We start from the raw sequence: 18,850 nt of genomic DNA on the forward strand, positions 1-18,850 counted from the left end.
GGGAAAAAGTATAGTTGGATGTTTTGGGCATATAGTAACTGTTTTTCTGCTATCATAATTACGTATATGTGTTGCATGTGACTGTTGCTACCATGCTTGCACTTTGGCCCCAGAGAAACACTTCCATTTGGCCGCATTCAAGTATGGTTGAGTGACATTTAAACTTGAATTGTCACTTCAACCTCACCAGGCGGTGTTAATATACAGATGGCAAACTGTCCCATTAAAGTGTTACTACACATCAGCAATCCTGACAGATGTGACTGCATCTCTACCACATCGAGGATGCAAAGACTAGAGTGATTCTTCAGATGCTGGAAATCGTGAGCAATATACACAAAGTACTGGAGGAACTCAGCAAGTCAGACAGCGTAGATGTAGGGGAACGAAGAGTCAATGTTTTGGGCCAAGACCCTTCATCAGGATTAGATTCCTGGCACAGAGAATCAGTCCATGGCTGATCCTTGTAAATCTCTTTAAAAAAGTCACAATTTCTTTATATTTGCTCAAAACCTGCACATCTGGAAGGCAAACTGAAAAAGCTGGAAACATCAAGTCAAGAAGCATGTATGGAAAGACAAACATGAGGAAATCTGCAGATGCTGGAAATTCAAGCAACACACACAAAATGCTGGTGGAACGCAGCAGGCCAGGCAGCATCTATAGGGAGAAACGCTGTCGACGTTTCGGGCCGAGACCCTTAATCAGGACTAACTGAAAGGAAAGATAGTAAGAGATTTGAAAGTAGGAGGGGGAGGGGAAAATGTGAAATGATAGGAGAAGATCGAAAAGTTGAAGGGCTGAAGAAATTATAGATGGGGAGCAGCGAGAGAGGGTTTCACTGAACTCCCGTCGAAGAGAAGATTTAAACTTCTTCAATGTAGGCATCACTGGCAGAGACTTCACAGTAGTGAATTTCAAAGGCAAACACATGTATGGAAAGACTTGGATTAACAGCTGATTTTTCATTCGTTTGTATTTGATGGAATCCGTAACAAAACAAATGCTGGAAGAACTCAGCTTGTCAAACAGCATCTATGGAAAAAGAAACCGGTTCATGATTCATCTATTAATATGATCCCTCAAATGTTTTTATATTAATAATTCTTGGTTTCTCCTCAATAGAACTGGAGCACCACACAGAAATTAATGAATTAACAGAAATACGCCTGAGTTATGTGTGTGGCCAAGTGGTTAAGGCGTTGGTCTAGTGATCCGAAGGTCGCTAGTTCGAGCCTCAGTTAAGGCAGCGTGTTGTGTCCTTGAGCAGGGCACTTAACCACACATTGCTCTGCAACGACACCGGTGCCAAGCTGTATTGGCCCTTGCCCTTCCCTTGGACAACATCGGTGGCGTGGAGAGGGGAGACTTACTTGCAGCATAGGCAACTGCCGGTCTTCCATACAACCCTGCCCAGGCCTGTGCCCTGGAAACTTTCCAAGACGTAAATCCATGGTCTCGCAAGACTAACGGATGTCTATTTATGTAATTAATAAATAATACAGAATTCAGATTTCAAGAATTCATCGCAGTTTTAAGTTTCCACAATTATCATGTCACCATGCTATTAAAGCTTCAAATAAATAGTTGTTCAGTGTTCTGTTCACAGCAAGGCATTATTTGTTGTGGTACTTTACAGGTGATTCCTTTGTCACTCAGCCGTCCCCACGTTGTACAAGTAGCAATGTCGATAAAGTTCAGTTGAATGTCGTGCTGGTGTGTTCTTTGCACTCTCCATCAATACTGAACACATCATCTATATCAATTAAGTGATAATGCAACAGTAAATAAACTTACGAAATAAGGTTACAGAGTCAACCAGTTTAGCAAGTATTCATTTTAATAAAGTTTCAATCATCACTAAGGATAAAAACATGTTGTTATATTTTACAAGTAACTTTACAGGGGCAAAGTGCTGAAATCTCCAGAACATTTTACTACTTTCCTGTAAAATAGGAGAGGATGTGCTTTTCCAACTCCCCTCACCCCCACCCTCCCATAATAAACTAAGGAATACATAAGGCCTGGATTTGCAATATGCCCATTTTTAAATATATGCTTTTAAAATGCCAAGAAGCATAATCTGCAAAACCCAATACTAAAAAAAAAATCAGAAACTGGGAATTCTTTATGATTAATGACAGTTCTTTGTACAATTTGTGTCACAGATAATGTTAAGTCAGTAGTTCACATCTCTCTTGATTTTTGACATCCAACATTAAACTCAACCCAGGTGAAAATACATCAGTTTGTTAACAGAGGTGTTTTTTATATACTAAGCCCAATACACAAAATATTTCAGATGGTGGAAATTTGAAAAAGGTCACAAAACATTGGAAGTATTTAGCAGATAAAGCAGCATCTGTGAAACATTTCAAGTTCAATGTCTTCCACAATGGTTTCTATGTCATACATTTGACAATTACAAATATTACAAAGGAAAGGGATTAGGAATCCAAGTCTGAAAAGGATGGGGGAACAGATCATTAAATTAATTTACATAGAGGAGTGATAAGTATACAGCACAGACTACATCCAGCATGGTGCAACCAAACATACCTAGTAGCTTCATGTGCCAACCAAACAGATTCACCAACCTACAGGTCTGAAGCAAATTAAAAGAAAATGCTCGAAGCAGCTGGTCAGACAGCATTTGTGCAAAAAGCTAGTAAGTTTCAGAGTAACATAACAAAATGCTAGAGGAGCTCAGCAAGTCAGGCAGCATCTGTGGAGAAGAATAAAGGGACAATGTTTTGGGTTATACCAAGTCCTGCTGAAGGGTCTCGACAGAAATGTGGATTCTTTATTCCATTCCATTGATGCTGCCCAACTTGCTGAGTTCCTCCAGCGTTTTGTGTGTTACTCTGGATTTACAGCATCTGCAGAGCCTCTTGTGTTTGGAGTAAGTGTTTCAGATGAGCTTTGCTTCCCTTTTTTACAGATGCTGCTTGACCTGATGGATAGTTCCAGCATTTTCTGTTTTTATTTCAGATTTCCAGCATCTGCAGTTTTCTTTTTCCCTGAAGTACTAACATGGGAGAGCAGCAGGTGCCAAAGGGAGAGATGTGCACAGTATTCTTGTGCTCACGACTGGCCCATAATTTTATTCCTTGATTGCTGTCACAAACTGCATTTAAATAATGATGAATAATCGAGTTTTTCCATAGAAATACTGTAATAAGAGTATGAACTGCTTATTTTAAATTACAACTGGAAAGATAATTTCCTTTTATGCTGTCATGAACAATTCTATCAAGTCATCTGAGTCAACTTTAATACCAGGAAAGGTAAATTTTCAAATTTTTAAATATGGTTTGGGGTCAGATTTGAGTCACAAAAAGGTATTCAGTCTTATCAAATACTAATGGATTTTCCCCAGACATTAATAAAATTCATACCAGGCTGACATTCTTCTTCATTTTGAAAGTGCTACACACAGCACTACATCCATTTTAGACATTCACTTCTAATTTTGCATTCAAGGTTATTCATTGTTCCACACTTTCTACCATTAAAATATTTAAGCTTTGGAAAGAAAAGATTGCGAGAATTCTTCATTACAGGTCGCTTTCGCCATACAGCGCAGTTGAAAATGAGACATAGTCCAGGGCTCCTGGAACGCTGCCTGGTCCTCGGTACGGAGGCATGCTGGAAATGCAGTACTCAGCCTGCTTGCTTGGCAGCTCCCGACGCAGTTCCTCAGGAAGAATGTAAGGCTGTTGAAAAACAAAAGTTATTTTGCAAGTCCATTTTAAAACATAAAGATTAATGTCTTCCAAAATCTTACTTGAAAAGCTCTTTGTTAAAATACAAAATTTCTACTAACAGGCCACCACTGGGATATGAATACCTGACTTATGGACACCGATACATACAGTGCAAATGAGGTCCCATAATAATAAATTCTGAAGTCTGACATATGTAAATTAATTCTTAGGAATGGCAGAACTAGTTTCATCTTTCTGCACTTTTAGTAATTGTTCTTATTAGTTTTATGTACTTTTGACATTGTTTATTACAAAACTGTGCAGTTAATTGTTACCTTAAGAGTATTTTTTGTGTATTTTTTTGATTGTGGGTAAAATCAGCTTATGGGCATGTGTACAGACAGAACCTGTTTGCTATTTCACTGCTGTCCGTAATTCTCCCTGTGACTGCATGGGTTTCCTCCCACAGTCCAAAGTTATAACCAACACACACAAAATGCTGCCTGGCCTGCTGAGCTCCTCCAGCATTTTGTGTACGTTGCTTAGATTTCCAGCATCTGCAGATTTTCCCTTGTTTGTGATTTCCAAAGATGTACCAGTTGGCAGGTTAATTGGTGATTGTAAATTGATCTGTGATTAGAATAGGGTTAAATCAGGAGTTGCTGGGCAGTGCGGCTCAAGGGGCTGGAAGGGCTGGTTCCTCAATAGATAAGTAAATTAATAAATTTGCATTGGAGGAGTTGAAAAGTGCCCAATTTCATAGTGCAGGACAGAATTTAAACTACATGATCAGAAATAAGAACTACCGTAGATGTCGGATTATAAGCCGCTACTTTTTCCCCACATTTTGAACAGCTTTGAACACTGCGGCCTTTACTACGGTGCGGCTAATGCATGATTTTTTTTCATGCCGCCAAAAACATTTTGCCTCGTAACAGTAGACCAATAAAATTGATGAGTAGTTCACAGAGGTCCAATGAAATTGTACGATAAATCAAGCGCACTTTCACAATTAAATTATTGTAAATCAGTCATTTGTACTCACCCTCATCAACATGGAAAACACTCGAAGCATTGTGCTGCCTTTATGGCAGTTATTTAGTTTATAATATTTTCGCTTAGTAATTCATTTGTTAGTATTTTCTAGTTAAAGTTAGAAGTGTTTTAAGTACCCGGTATATTTGTTTTCTGTACTACATCCCGGGATGCTATGACGTCACATCCGGTTTCGCCGCGTCTTGTGGGAAATACCGGTTTGCGATAAACGGGAAGGTGGGGGGTGAGCGGCATTAGACCCGAGCGAACGCTGCTTTTAAGTTAAAGGCGATCAATAACTTTTCCTGGTAGGCTGCAGAATATATATTTTTTACCAGTCGTTAGGAGATATTGGAATGTTGTTCAGTAAAAAAGTATACGCAACGTAATTTGTGTGTTACCGATATGTATGTATATTTAAAAGTAGCCGCGTTACAGGCACGGTTCGAAAAAAAGCATTTGCAATATGTATTTGTTTATGTTACCATATGGATTTAATTAAAAGTTAAAAAATCCTCACGTGTAATATCTTTCTGTGTAAATATCTCATATTACAACGTGGGACACCTGCGGCCTAAAATCCGGTGCGGCTTGTACAAGTACAAAATTGATTTTCTTTCTAAAATTAGAGCCAGCGGCTTTTAATCTGGTGCGCTCTGTAGTGCGAAATCTACGGTATTTGCTGCAATGACAAGCTTAGCAGACATTAAAATGCTGGAAGTACTCAAGTCAGGCAGCAGAGAAACAGGACACATTTCACATCAAGGATTCTTGGATGACTGGCAATAAGCAGAGTGAGGATAAAGGCGTTGGTCAGGATGGCTGCTGCTGATTGCTGGAGTTCCACAGGGGTCAGTGTTGGAATCACAACCTTTCTCTTTATCCATTAATGATCTGGGTGAAGGAACTGATGACATTTTAGCCAACTTTGTAAGTAGTACCAAGATGGGTGAAGAGGCAGGTGGCATTCCAGAGGTAGAGAAAACTTAGGACATGGAGAATTTAGGAGAGTGGGAAATGAAGTGGTAGATGGCAGCATAGTGAAGTGTGGGGTCATGCATTTTGGTAGGAAGAATAAAGGCAGACTATATTCTAAATGGGGAGAAAATTAAGAAGTCAGAGGTGCAAAGAGATGGGGAGTCCTAGTTCTGGATTCCATTAAGGTTGAACTTGTTCTTTCAGTTGGTAAGGCAAACAAATGCAATGTTAGCATTCATTACAAGCAGACTAGAAAATGAAGAACAAGGATCTTCTGCTGCTCCCAGCAACCACAATGCAGAAAGCAATAATTGGCCATACCCAAAGAAAGATGTGCTAGTCCTGGAGAGAGTCCAGGAAGTTCACAAGGAAGATTGACTGAAAGGCCTGATAGAGTGGACATGAAGAGGATGTTAACACGAGGAAATCTGCAGATGCTGGAAATTCAAGCAACTCACACACACAAAATCCTGGTGGAACGCACCAGGCCAGGCAGCATCTATAGGAAGAAGCACTGTCGACGTTTCGGGCCGGGTCCTGACGAAGGATCTCGGCCCGAAACATTGACAGTGCTTCTTCCTATAGATGCTGCCTGGCCTGGTGCGTTCCACCAGCATTTTGTGTGTGTTGCATGAAGAGGATGTTTACATTAATAGGATATAGTTTAGGATTTTAGGGCACAGCCTTAAAATAAATGGATGTCTCTATAGAGCTAAAGAATTTCTTCAGCAGATGGTAGTGAATCTGTGTAACTCACTGCTACAGAGGGTTGTTGAGGCCAAGTCATTGGATGTATTTAAGCCAGAGACTGATAAGGTTCTTTATTGGTAAGGAGGTAAAGGGTTATAGGAGAAGGCAAGAGATGGAGCAGACTCAATGGGCCAAATGGCTAATCCTGCTCCTCTATCTTAAGGCCTTCTGCAAATATATTAAAATTTCTGTATTTAAAAGATTTCAGGGTTGTTTACTGCATACATACTTCGATAATAAATGTATTTTGAATCTTTGGTATGCAGAACTTACCTTATCTCCTGCTAGAATCTTGAAGGAAGCCACGACCTGATCGGCTGTGTCTGTGTCAGCAGTCTCTCGGGTCATGAAGTTGATGAAGGACTGGAAGGTCACTTTGCCAGTATTATCTGGATCAATTAAGTTCATGATCCGAGCAAACTCAGCCTCCCCCTGCCAAAAGAGGTGTAATTTTGAAATGTGACAAAACAAAAAGAGAGGGGACAATACAGGAAAAAAGTCCAACAAAATGAAAAAAACCTTCTCAACAGATATGCCAACGTTCCAACTTCTGAAAGATTTGAAAAGTTTCACATAAACGTAAGACATACAGCATGGAATAGGCCCTTTGGCCCATGATGTTGTACCAACCTTTTAACATACTCCAAGACCAACCTAACCCTTCCATGCCATATAACCCTCCACTTTTCTTTCATCTATGTTCCGATCTAAGAGTCTCTTAAATGTCCCTAATGTATCCGCCTCTACCATCACCCTTGGCAGCACCTTTCATCCACCCAGTACTGCGTAAAAATCCTACCTCTGATGTCCCCCCCCCCCACTACAGTTTCCTCCAATTATTTAAAAATTATACCCCCTTGTATTAGTCATTTTAGCCCTGGAAAAGGACTGGCTCTCCTCTCTACCCATGTAACTTATCATTCTATACATCTCTATCAAGTTACCTCTCATCTTCAGAAAAGCCCTAGTTCGCCTAAACTATCCTCATAACACGTGCTCTCGAATTGAGGCAGCATCCTGGTAAATCTCCTCTGCATCCTCTTTAAAGCTTCCATAGCCTTCCTACAATGAGGTGACCAGAACTGAATACAACCCTCCAAGTAAAACCTGATGATCAAAGTAGCTAGAGAGAAGCATGCATCAAGAAGACAATTACTTACTTCAGGATTCAAACTTAAAATAGTTACAAGTAAAAGCCAGAGTATAGAGGAGGTAAATTTATTCTGTAGTCTACAATACATTCCCCTTACGTGCGGTGGAACCAGGTTCACCAGCATCTTCCCAAATGGTAACGTAACCAAAATAATGAAAGGACTATGGAATTACAGAACATATCCTAAATAAACTCTCACTTTATAAGCATGACGTAAATGGTACAATTCCCACAAACATTTGCTGTGAATGTTTGGGCCAAGGTCAGCTCAGTACTATTGAAAACATAATTTCTATTGCTGTAAGTTCAAAATGGATGGTAACCCCAAAACGTATTTCTAACTTCAAAAATAGTAAACATGCATCGATCGTACCAGATCAAAACCCATGGAGATGAGACAAGCTCTGAGATCATCATGCTCCATCGCTCCATTCTTCTTCTATTGAACAGATCAGCAAGCAAAAGGAACAGTTGAGGTATTTCCAGCAAGCGGATCCCGAACAGCCCACAGATGTCGAGGTGTACAGACGAAGTAGAGCAGCAAGGACCAGACCCAAATGATTCATTTGAAGTCCCAAAGATTCAACAGTTCCAAATAAGGCCAAAAGAAGTATTGTAAGTGGAACAGAGCAACTAACACAAAGATAAATCAGACAAGTGGAATAGAGAAGATTATGGACAAACGTGAAACAAAGAACAAATCATTGATGTAAACCAAGGATAAAAGGACAATTAAGACACAAAAGGGCAAAAGAAAGAAATTTAGAATTTTACCTGTATATGCAAAAATAATAAAACAGTTCAGTTAGTACCTGTATATCATTGCCAACATGTTCAAGGTTGATGAGGCAGGCTCTGAATCCCCTTGGTCGCAGCTTGCCAGAATCATCTAGTTTCACACATCATTGCAGCATGCAGTGTTAATCTGGTATTCATTGCGATTTATAGCATGCAGTGCAGAGGATCAAAACAGCAGCTCACTCTTCAGTAAAACACTGTACCTCTATTTATTAAATGGTCACCTTCAAAAAAAAGTCATGGCATAGAAAGGGCATCCTCGAGTTGTAGATGAACTTGCTTTATATACTACTTGCCCGTCCACTGAATGTTGCCTGAACTTTGGATGTACTAAAGTTAAAGTATGTATTTTACAGAGTAAAGTGAACATGTTTCTAAGCCCAATTAACATTATTTAAGTCAACAAAACAGCTATAGATATTTTGGTGTATGCTTCGAACTTGTAAGCTACTATTAACCCCAAGTTGGCAATTATTTTTCATACACTAAATCTGAAGTAAAAGGCTAGCTAGACAACAGTCACAAAATGCTGGTGGAACGCAGCAGGCCAGGCAGCCTCTATAGGAAGAAGCACTGTCGACGTTTCGGGCCGAGACCCTTCGTCAGGACTCGTGTCCCTTCATCCTGATGAAGGGTCTCGGCCCGAAACATCGACTCTACTTCTTCCTATAGATGCTGCCTGGCCTGCTGCGTTCCACCAGCATTTTGTGTGGCTGGGTGAGAAGGGAAGTCAGTTACATCTGTGTAAAGTTCAGCATCCTTTGAATCAGAGCGCACTTGAGCTGGGTCTTGGGTGTGCCATGTGAATGACCAGTGTTTGTACCCTTGGGTCTGAAAGGAAACAATAGCTTGACCATCTGACTGAAGTTGCTCTTTTCAAACAGGTCCCACGTCGTTCACCTTGCTCTTTAATTGATGTCAGAGATCATGAGACAGAACTCTCCTGGGAGGCACAGTGGTTAGCATGACACTTGATAGTGCCAGCGACCCAGGTTCAATTCCCACCATCCTCTGCAGGGAGTTTGTACATTCTCCTCAAGACCCCATGGGTTTTTGCCATGTGCTCCAGTTTCCTCCCACAATCCAAATTTGTACTGTTGGTAGGTTAATTGGTCATTATAAATTGTCCTGTAATTAGGCTAGGTTTAAATTGGGGGCTGCGGGGTCGGGGGGGGGGGTGGTGTTAGTGGAGAGGAAGAGATAGATACATAGATGAATCTAGCCCATGAAATACAGCTCTTGCTAGCTGAGACCTGGTACATACCCCCTGAAAAGATCTAAACCCTCAATAATTTGGGAAGACATCAATTGTCTTGGAAGGCAAAGATTTCATTGCATTTGGATAGTGCTAGACCACACAGTATAGCAACCAGCCAAATGGATAGATTATGACCACAGAATTTTAAATAAAAGCAAGAAGTAATTCATCCCATCACACCACTGCCTGTTCTTGGAAACATTTGGCATAATTTTCAGTGTATGCTTCTCAATTTTAAATTTTCCATAAAGAGTGATCCTTTCAGTCAAATTCAGATTAAAGCAAATACTGTAAAATTGGAAGCCAATGTATTTAGGATTTCTTCAATGAGTACATTTTTATACAGCAAGGTACACTGGAACAGTGTGCATTGTATTAACCAGTGCTGCCAAGTTCAGTGTTTAATTTAATTTGCACATCAGAACAAAGTGGGACAACATATTGAGTAGCTTTTAGAATTTGGTATTTTGTGATATTAGCTAGTTTAGTTGCATGTACTTCAATTTTTTTTGCGTGCAAGGAACAACTACATCAGGCCAGGTAGCTATAATGATAAAGGAGACCATCTGTAAAATAGTCAACAACAGATATGCAAGGTAAATAAGGTTAAATTCATATGACACACTTTTCATAAACAGGATATTTTCTGAGCTGACTGTTATTTGTTTATTTTCCCCAATGTTTTAACTTTAAATGTAATAAATAATGCATATTAGGACCTTGTATGCTCTAGCAGCCTTCTCCAGTCCAACATTATAAAATATGTGAAAGATGTACAATTCTGTTTCCAGCTGATCTTATTCACTTTTTGAATTGGGAAAGGATGCACACGTAAATGCTAGCTGGGTTGTACAAAACCCAAGGACATTAAATGCTGGCCTTGCCAGAAATGTCCACATACCATGAATGAATAATTATAAAGTAAATACAGTACTCTATATTCACTTTGGCTCTCCCAGTTATTATTTCCAACATGTCCAAACTTGCTGAGTCAGGCCAGGCTTTGAATTCCTTTGGTCACAGCTTGCCAGAATCACCCTAGCTTCACACACAATCGAGGTGCAACATGCAAAGTGAATCCACTTTTGGTTAAGTCCAGGATACTCTGGAGGTGTGATGTTACATGGAGTGGGAGGTTGTGTGTTAGAACGAGAGCCACTATAAAGTGTGAATTCGTTATTTCTATTAAATGTTTAACATGCGGATCTTAAAAGCACCACACTGAATGAAAGGAACAGTGTACCCTGTCAAAGTGGTTGAATGAAGCCCGGAATTCATTCATTTGTTGTTGAGTGATTCCTTTTGCATCTCTTGTTAGAATCTGCGTCTCGATCTCATTGATAGTCCTGGCAATTGTAGTGAGCAGCATCTCCCAGCCAACTCGGATGTGCTACCAAAATCAGTAACAAAGAATGTTCTTAAACATGTCTCAGCAGCATACCAAGAATTAAACAGTACAGTCAAACTTTAGTTGATTGGAACATTTCACTTTCTCACTGAACAACGATTCAACAGAAATGGCATATGTTATCGTGGTACTACCCATGGGTAACCAGCATCTCTGTTGTTGCTGATTCAACGTGTGGAAATCAGAAACATTCAACTTCTTTCCTACCCAGAGACATGGAACTTGGTCCCAAAGGTAGTTATATGAAAAGAACAGGTGTATTTAAAAGAAAGCTAGATAAGCATTTGGTGGTGGTGATGGTTGGTGGGGGATATGTATACATCAGGTTAAACTTGGGGTTAGATGAAGGACTTGAGATCAAAGCAGAGGTCAGGGGACTGGTTGGCCTTTCTGTGTTGTATTTCTGCAATTCTGAGTAGATTTTCATGTTACAGGTTTTCATATTACTGTGGCACATTACTGTAAATTTTTCGTGCTCAGGTCCCAAAAACTTTGTATTAACAGATATTTTCTACATAACATAAAACAAGCAGGCTCCCATGCATCAATTAGCAATATATATTTATTTATAATTTCAATTAAATGGGTTAGAAGATCTAACATTCACATTATTCTCTTCTGTGCTGTATCTCTACAACTCTATGAATCCAGTACCTCCATGGTATAGTTGGTGTGCTTGTTGTCAAAGATGAGGGCCTCTTGAATGAGCTGATGTTCTCCTTCTAGCTTGTCAACATTGGGTTTGTAGTTAATGACCACCTCCTCGTACTGTTTCAGTTGGTTCATTTGATCTTCCAGCGTTCCACTCATTGCAATAGAACTTTGAGCTATATCCTGTTCATAAATTCAAGTAGTTACATTATGATTCATGTAGTTATAATAATTAAACTAATACATCACACTATATTAAATTCATGTAGTTATATTACGTTGAGCACGACGACCTTGCGGTCAACATCAGTAAGACCAAAGAACTGATTGTGGGCTTCAGAAAGGTAAGACAAGGGAACAACCACCAGTCCTCAGAGGGATCAGGAGTGAGCAATTTCAAGTTCCTGGGTGTCAGTATCTCTGAGAACCTAACCTGGTAAAACATATCAACGCAGCTAAAAAAAATAGCATGACTCCAGCTAGGTTTCATTAGTTTGAAGAGCTTTGTTTTGTCACTGAAGTCACCTGCAAGTTTCTACAGATGTACCGTGGAGAGCATTCTAACTTGCTGCATCACTGTCTGAGCCGGGGGGTGGGGGTGCAGGGGGCCTGCTCCACAGGATCAAAGTAAGCTGCAGGGAGTTGTAATCTCAACCAGCTCGATCAAGGGCACGAACTTCCATAGTACCCAGGACATCAATCAAGAATCTATGCCTCAAAAAGGAGGCATCCATTATTAAAAACCCCCATCACCCAGGTCATGCCTTGTTCTTATCGCTACCATCAGGAAAGAAGGTACAGGAGCGTGAAGGCACACACTCAACAACTCAGGGACAACTTCTACCCCCCTGCCATCTGATTTCTGAATGGATATTGAACCCATGAACACTCCCTCACGAGTTTATTTCTGCTTTTGCACTATTTAGCAACTAATTCAGTTTTTGCCTATCTCGTATTGCATTGCACTGCTGCTGCAATGTCAACAAACTCCACGATACATGATGGTAATATTAAACCTGATTCTGATTGTGCTCACTTATTCACAGGCTATGTTTAGCATTTTGTGCTATTTTACCTTGTATCCTAACTGAAATACAAGCTCTCACGGAGCTTAAAGTAAATCCACATTCATTGGAAAGCTGCTCGTAACAAATCTGGCAATTATATTTTGGGGAGGGTCCACCTAAAAATTTGAGCCAAGATTTTCAGGAATAATTCGGATACAGAGGTTGATAGAAATCTGAAATTCTCTTGCACAAATGGCAAAAGATTGATGACAAATGCTAAATTTTTAATCTGAGACAGATGGATCTTTATTAAACAGCATTAAGTAGGGGGAAAGACAACACAATGGTCAGTAATTTACCATATGGTGGGGCAGGCTCCAAGGTTTTGTATTCCTCATGTACAGAAAGATACCCTTGGTACAGCCTGATGAAAAGAAACAAGGAGGATCCCAAGTACGACAGAAATAATGAAGAACAGGAGCAGAGGAAGTTTACTCTAAAGACAGCGGGAAGTTCAATCTCTTGTATCAGGATGGAATAACATTGCCATAGGATTTAATAACAAAGATAAACATTACAAAATTATTTCATTGGAGAAAACCCATTTTGAAATTTTTACAAAGGTGAAGTGTTTGATTAACGCTTGGGACAACCCAAACACTCTGGTTAAGTAGAGTCAGAATATTGTATAATCAGACAATTCTGTGACTGTAATACTCAACGAGAGGGTTAACCCTTTGATTTACCCCCTTGTTAGACAGTCTCCTTTATGCTTGGGATATATTTGAAGGGCTTTATGATTGGACACTGAGTTTAATATAAAGAAGCTAGCAGGTGTCTTACCTCCATCTTACGCTGGATCCAAGGTCCAACGACATTAGCTTGGCTGGCAAACTGCCGACGGAGACGCTCATTGGAATGCTGCCGTACAACCTCCTCTTGCAGGGCCGAGTCTCTCTGAGGAACCATTTGCTTCATCTGCCATTTAAAATAACTGAGCCAATGAACCTATTCATTCCATCACATTTGCTTGAATTTCTCAAAAGCAATCTTGTACGTGAACACAGAAGAAAATCAGAATTCCTATTGCATCTGATATAATTCTTATCCATTTATTTATAGGATTCTCTCTTATCATAATATAGGATATTAATATCATATTGATAACTACCAGGTTCCCAACAGTTGCTATTCTTCAACCATCAGGCTCCTGAACCAGCATGGATAATTTCACTCACCTCAACTCTGAACTGATTCCACAACGTTCAAGAACTCTACAACTCGTGTTCTCAGTTTTATGTAATTAATTTTATTTGCCGTTGGTCTTCTTTTGCACCTTGGTTGTTTGTCAATCTTTGTGTAGTTTTGTATTGATTCTTGTTTTTATTTGTTCTACTGTGAATGCCCACAAAGAAATGAATCTCAAGAAGGTACATGGTGACATATACGCACTTTGATAATAGATTTGTTTTTTACCAATAATCAAAGATCTCCTTTTTTTCAGTTATTCCGTGGTACAAGGCAAGGTTGTCCTTTAAGTCCTTTACTATTTGACATCGCTTTGGAACCTTTGGCTATAGCCATTCGTGAATCACCTAATATTTTGGGTATTACTCGTGGGGAGGGGACGTATAAGTTATTATATGCTGATGATTTGTTACTATACATATCCGACCCTGAAAGATCTATTCCTGCTATTTCGTCCTTGCTTGCTCAGTTTAGTAACTTTTCTGGTTATAAATTGAATTTTAATAAGAATGAATTATTTCCATTAAATATGCAAGTTCCAATTTATAGACATTTACCATTTAAAGTTGTTACAGATTATTTTACTTATTTAGGTATTAAAATTACTAAAAAACAAAGATTTATTTAAAGTTAACTTTTTACCCTTAATTGACCAAATTAAGCAACTTGCTATCAGGTGGTCTCCACTATCTTTGTTATTGGATGGTAGAATTAATGCTATTAAGATGATGGTAGTACCCAAATTATATTTATTTCAAGCATTACCAATTTTTATTCCTAAATCTTTTTTTGATATTATTGACTCCAAAATATCTTCTTATCTGTGGCAGAATAAAAATCCTAGACTAGGCAAAAAATATTTACAGAAGCCTAAGGAGGGCGGTTTGGCTTTGCCAAACTTGAGATTTTACTATTGGGCAGTTAATATACGATATTTAATATTTTGGACACAAGAATTGACTACAGCTGCTTGCCCACAATGGGTAGATTTGGAATGTAAATCTGTACAAGACTTTTCATTGTTTTCAATCTTAGGATTTTCACTTCCTTTTTCTTTATCTAAATTGAATAAACAAATAACTAATCCTATAGTCAAATATACATTGTGAATTTGGTTTCAATTTCGTAAATTTTTTGGTTTGAATAAGTTTATTTTATCATGCCCTATAATATCTAACTATTCTTTTCGGCCCTCTCTTATGGATCAAGCTTTTCTTTTATGGAAAACAAAAGGTATAACATGTTTTCGTGATTTGTTTTTGGATGATAGCGTTATGTCCTTTGAACAGCTATCTAATAAATATAATTTACCTAAAACCCATTTTTTTTAATATTTGCAAGTTAGAAATTTTTTGTATAATGAGTTAGTCTTTTCTGAAACTATGTCCATTGGACATTACGGAAAGAATTTTAGCTCTGAATCCTTGTCAAAAGGGTTTAGTAGCTGTTATTTATAATATGATCATGAAAATACAGCCAGAAGTATCAGAAAAAATTAAGAAGGAATGGGAAGAAGAACTTCATTGTCTTATGCCCACTGAGCAGTGGGAGAAAATTTTACTATTAGTCAATTCGTTCTCTATTTGTGCTAAACATGCCCTAATACAATTTAAGGTTGTACATAGAGCTCATATGTCTAAGGATAAACTTGCTCGATTTTACTCTCATGTTAATCCAACCTGTGACAGATGTCATTCTGAAGTTGCTTCATTGACCCATATGTTTTGGTCTTGCCCTTGTTTACAAAATTACTGGAAAGATATTTTCAGTATTATTTCAAGAGTTCTGAATATCAATTTCCAACCGCATCCTTTTACTGCAATTTTTGGTTTACCAATGGTGGATAATAGTCGTTTATCCTCTTCATCTCGACGAATGATTGCATTTGTTACATTAATGGCTAGAAGATCTATTTTATTGAATCGGAAAGAAATTAATCCTCCAACTATATTTCAGTGGTTTTCTCAAACTATCTCTTGTTTGAGCTTAGAAAAAATTAGAAGTGTTGTTTTTGATCCTTCAGTTAAATTTGAAGAAACTTGGAGACCATTTATTCAACATTTTCATGTGAGTTAAATTGTCTTTTCCTAAATCTCACTTTGATTATCCTTAATTATTTGGATGGAGGTTCGGAGTTATTGGCACTACTGTATGTATTTAACATCATGCAACGGCCCATGTTGGTTAGTGTTTTTTTCCCTCTTTTTTTGGGTTTTTTTTTCTTTTTGTTTCTTTTGTTCATAAATACTATGAGTTTGGGAGGCTATATAAATTGATTATTATATATTTGAATGTCTACTTAAACTATTAATTATGTACTCTCAAACACTTTGTATTCATGTTTCATGTATGTTTATTTAAAAAATTAATAAAAAGATTTAAAAAGAAAAGAAAGATTTGCTTCAAACTTTCAACTTTGAAATTTCTGTACCAAATACAAAATGAATCAAACATTTGATATAGAGGGCACTGGCTTGCTTTGCATTGATAAGATGCTAGTGTGCTATTAATACACAGCAGCCTCTCTGGACTCTGGATTGGGGATTGCCATACGTTATGTGGATTTTCTGGTGTAGTCTGTTTTGTCATATGCTTTTGTGATATCATTCTGGAAGAGCATTGTCTCATTTTTTAAACTGCATTGCATTTGTGGTTTCTAAATGACAATAAACTGAATTTGATAATCATTTAATGAGTGTTGGGCCACAGCAGTTTTCGTGTCTAGTGCTTGGTGATAGAAATTTGCCTGAGGTTCAGTACTGTGCAAAAGTCTTGGGCAAATAAATAAAGAAATAAAAACTTTTAGTGCAAAAAGATGGAAAAAAAGTGAGGTAGTGTTCATGGTCCATTCAGAAATCTGATGGCAAATGGGAAAGAAGCTGTTCTTGAAATGTTGATGGTAGCAATGAGAAGTGTGCATGTCCGAGGTGATGGGGGTCCTTAATGCTGGATGCTGCCTTCCCGAGGCATTGCCTTTTGAAGGTGTCCTCGTTGCTTGGGAGGCTACTTACTACCCATGATAGAACAGCTGAATTTACAACTTTCTGCAACACCTTCCGATCCTCCATACCAGATGGTTAGAATGCCCTCCACAGTACCTTTGTAGAAATTTGTATCTTTGGTGACATACCAATTGTCCTCGAACTCCGAATGAAATATAGCTGCTGTCATGCCTTCTTTGTAATTGCATTATTATAATAATCTTCAGAGATGCTGCATGCTGAACTGTGGCAATAAATGGTAGCCTGACATAGGTATTACTATTGTCCTGGTGACCCAAGGTTGAGTAGAGAGCAACTGAGATTGTATCCTCTGCAGACCCATTGTGGCGATAGGCAAGTTTCAGATTTTAGGATTGTGGGGTCCAAGTCCATAAATCCCTCAAAGTTGTCATACAATTTGATAGTGCTGTGAAGAAAGTGTGTGGTGTACTGGCCTTCATTAGTTGGGAGATGGAGTTCAATAGCCACAAAGTAGCTCTGTAAATCTCTGGATAGACTGTACTTGGAGTATCCTTTCACTTCCGATTGCCTCATTACAGGAAGGATGTGGAAGCTTTAGAGAGGGTGCAAAGGAAATTTTGCCTGGATGAGAGAACGTGTCTTATGAGGAAAGGTTGAGAAAGCTAGTAGTTTCCTGTTTGGAGTGAAGGAGGTTGAGATGTGACTAAATAAAAGTGTACGTGATTATGACAGATGTAGATAGAGTAGACAGCAGCACGTCTTCCCAAGACGCACTGGCCAATACCAGAGGACGCCCATTTATGATCAGTGGAGGTAAGCTCAGGAGAGATGTCAGAGGTAGATTTAAAAAAAAACACAAAGTGGTGGTAGAGGCTGATACAAGTTTAAATTGGCACAAGGTCAGTATTGACCCTGTGTAATGTTCATGTTCAAATGTTGACTACATTAGGAGAATTTAGAATTGCCTTTCTATGAAAGATGTTTAGCAATATAGTTTATTTTTTAATTTAAATTTAAAGATTCTTACAAAGGCATGTGGATGGAAGGAAAATGGAGGGATATGGTCTGCAAAACAATGGAGCAAAGGACCTGGAGTGTATTGTACGATTTGATGCTTACCCCCTCCCCCACCCGGTCAGTGGGCAGAAATCCTTTCAGGTGAGAAGACCCGACTTACACAGACCCTGGCAAAGAATCGCAAGTGATATTTCATCAGGAAGCCAGCATCTCTTTCACAGCAGGAATGACCAGACCATGGTTTCAATGCTTCTGTAACTATTTTTTCAGGTGGTATCAGACCTGACACAAGCAATGAATACAACAGTCTTTTTCTGCATACCTAATTGCGATAAGTCCAATATCTAATTGACAGCAGAAATGATAAGCAGAAACAAACTATATTGCTAAGCATATATCATAGAAAGATGACAATAAATTCTCCTAATGCACTCAACACATAAACATGGGACAAGACAGCTTGAACGGCCTTTCAGCCCACAATCTCTATGCTGACCATGATGCCAATTAAAACTGCAAATCAGCCTACACATAGTCTATATCTCTCCATTCCTGCCTGATCATTGTGTCCATCTAAATGTCTCTTAAATATTGCTATCATATCTGCTTCCACCACCTTCCCTAATTACACGTTCTGGACACTTACCCATCTGTGCGAATAGAAAATCATTCAATGGAAACTTCCTTTAGACTTTCCCACTCTAACCTTAAAAATATGGCCATTAATATTTTACATTTCCATCCTGGGGGGGATTAAAAAACTCCCAGTAACCTTAAATTCCTTGACATTATCATTTCATGTCCTGGGACCGTGCTATCACAAAGAAGTCACAACACACCTTTACTTTCTTAGAAATTTGTGCAGATTTGGCATTCA

The 18,850-nt window shown here is 38.7% G+C and overlaps 1 protein-coding gene across 5 annotated transcripts in view; it reads right to left on the bottom strand.

Moving 5' to 3' along the window:
* Positions 1 to 1,822: 1,822 nt before the first annotated feature.
* The window catches only part of LOC140730320 (alpha-actinin-2), a 105,603-nt gene continuing 88,575 nt past the window's right edge, over positions 1,823 to 18,850 (bottom strand). For 3 of the 5 annotated variants that reach the window (XM_073050565.1, XM_073050564.1, XM_073050566.1), the window contains 6 exons: positions 13,589 to 13,723; positions 11,742 to 11,921; positions 10,923 to 11,069; positions 7,997 to 8,062; positions 6,744 to 6,902; positions 1,823 to 3,716 (listed from right to left, as the gene is read on the bottom strand). In XM_073050565.1, coding sequence (XP_072906666.1) covers positions 3,558 to 3,716; positions 6,744 to 6,902; positions 7,997 to 8,062; positions 10,923 to 11,069; positions 11,742 to 11,921; positions 13,589 to 13,723 — 846 coding nt within the window. In that variant the 3' untranslated portion in view covers positions 1,823 to 3,557. Of the gene's footprint in view, positions 3,717 to 6,743; positions 6,903 to 7,996; positions 8,063 to 8,435; positions 8,513 to 10,915; positions 11,070 to 11,741; positions 11,922 to 13,588; positions 13,724 to 18,850 lie in introns of all 5 variants that reach the window. The other 2 variants (XM_073050568.1, XM_073050567.1) reach the window with 1 other exon arrangement.

The sequence above is a fragment of the Hemitrygon akajei genome, chromosome 7, assembly GCF_048418815.1.
Source record: "Hemitrygon akajei chromosome 7, sHemAka1.3, whole genome shotgun sequence".
In the NCBI taxonomy this organism is placed as follows: Eukaryota; Metazoa; Chordata; class Chondrichthyes; order Myliobatiformes; family Dasyatidae; genus Hemitrygon; species Hemitrygon akajei.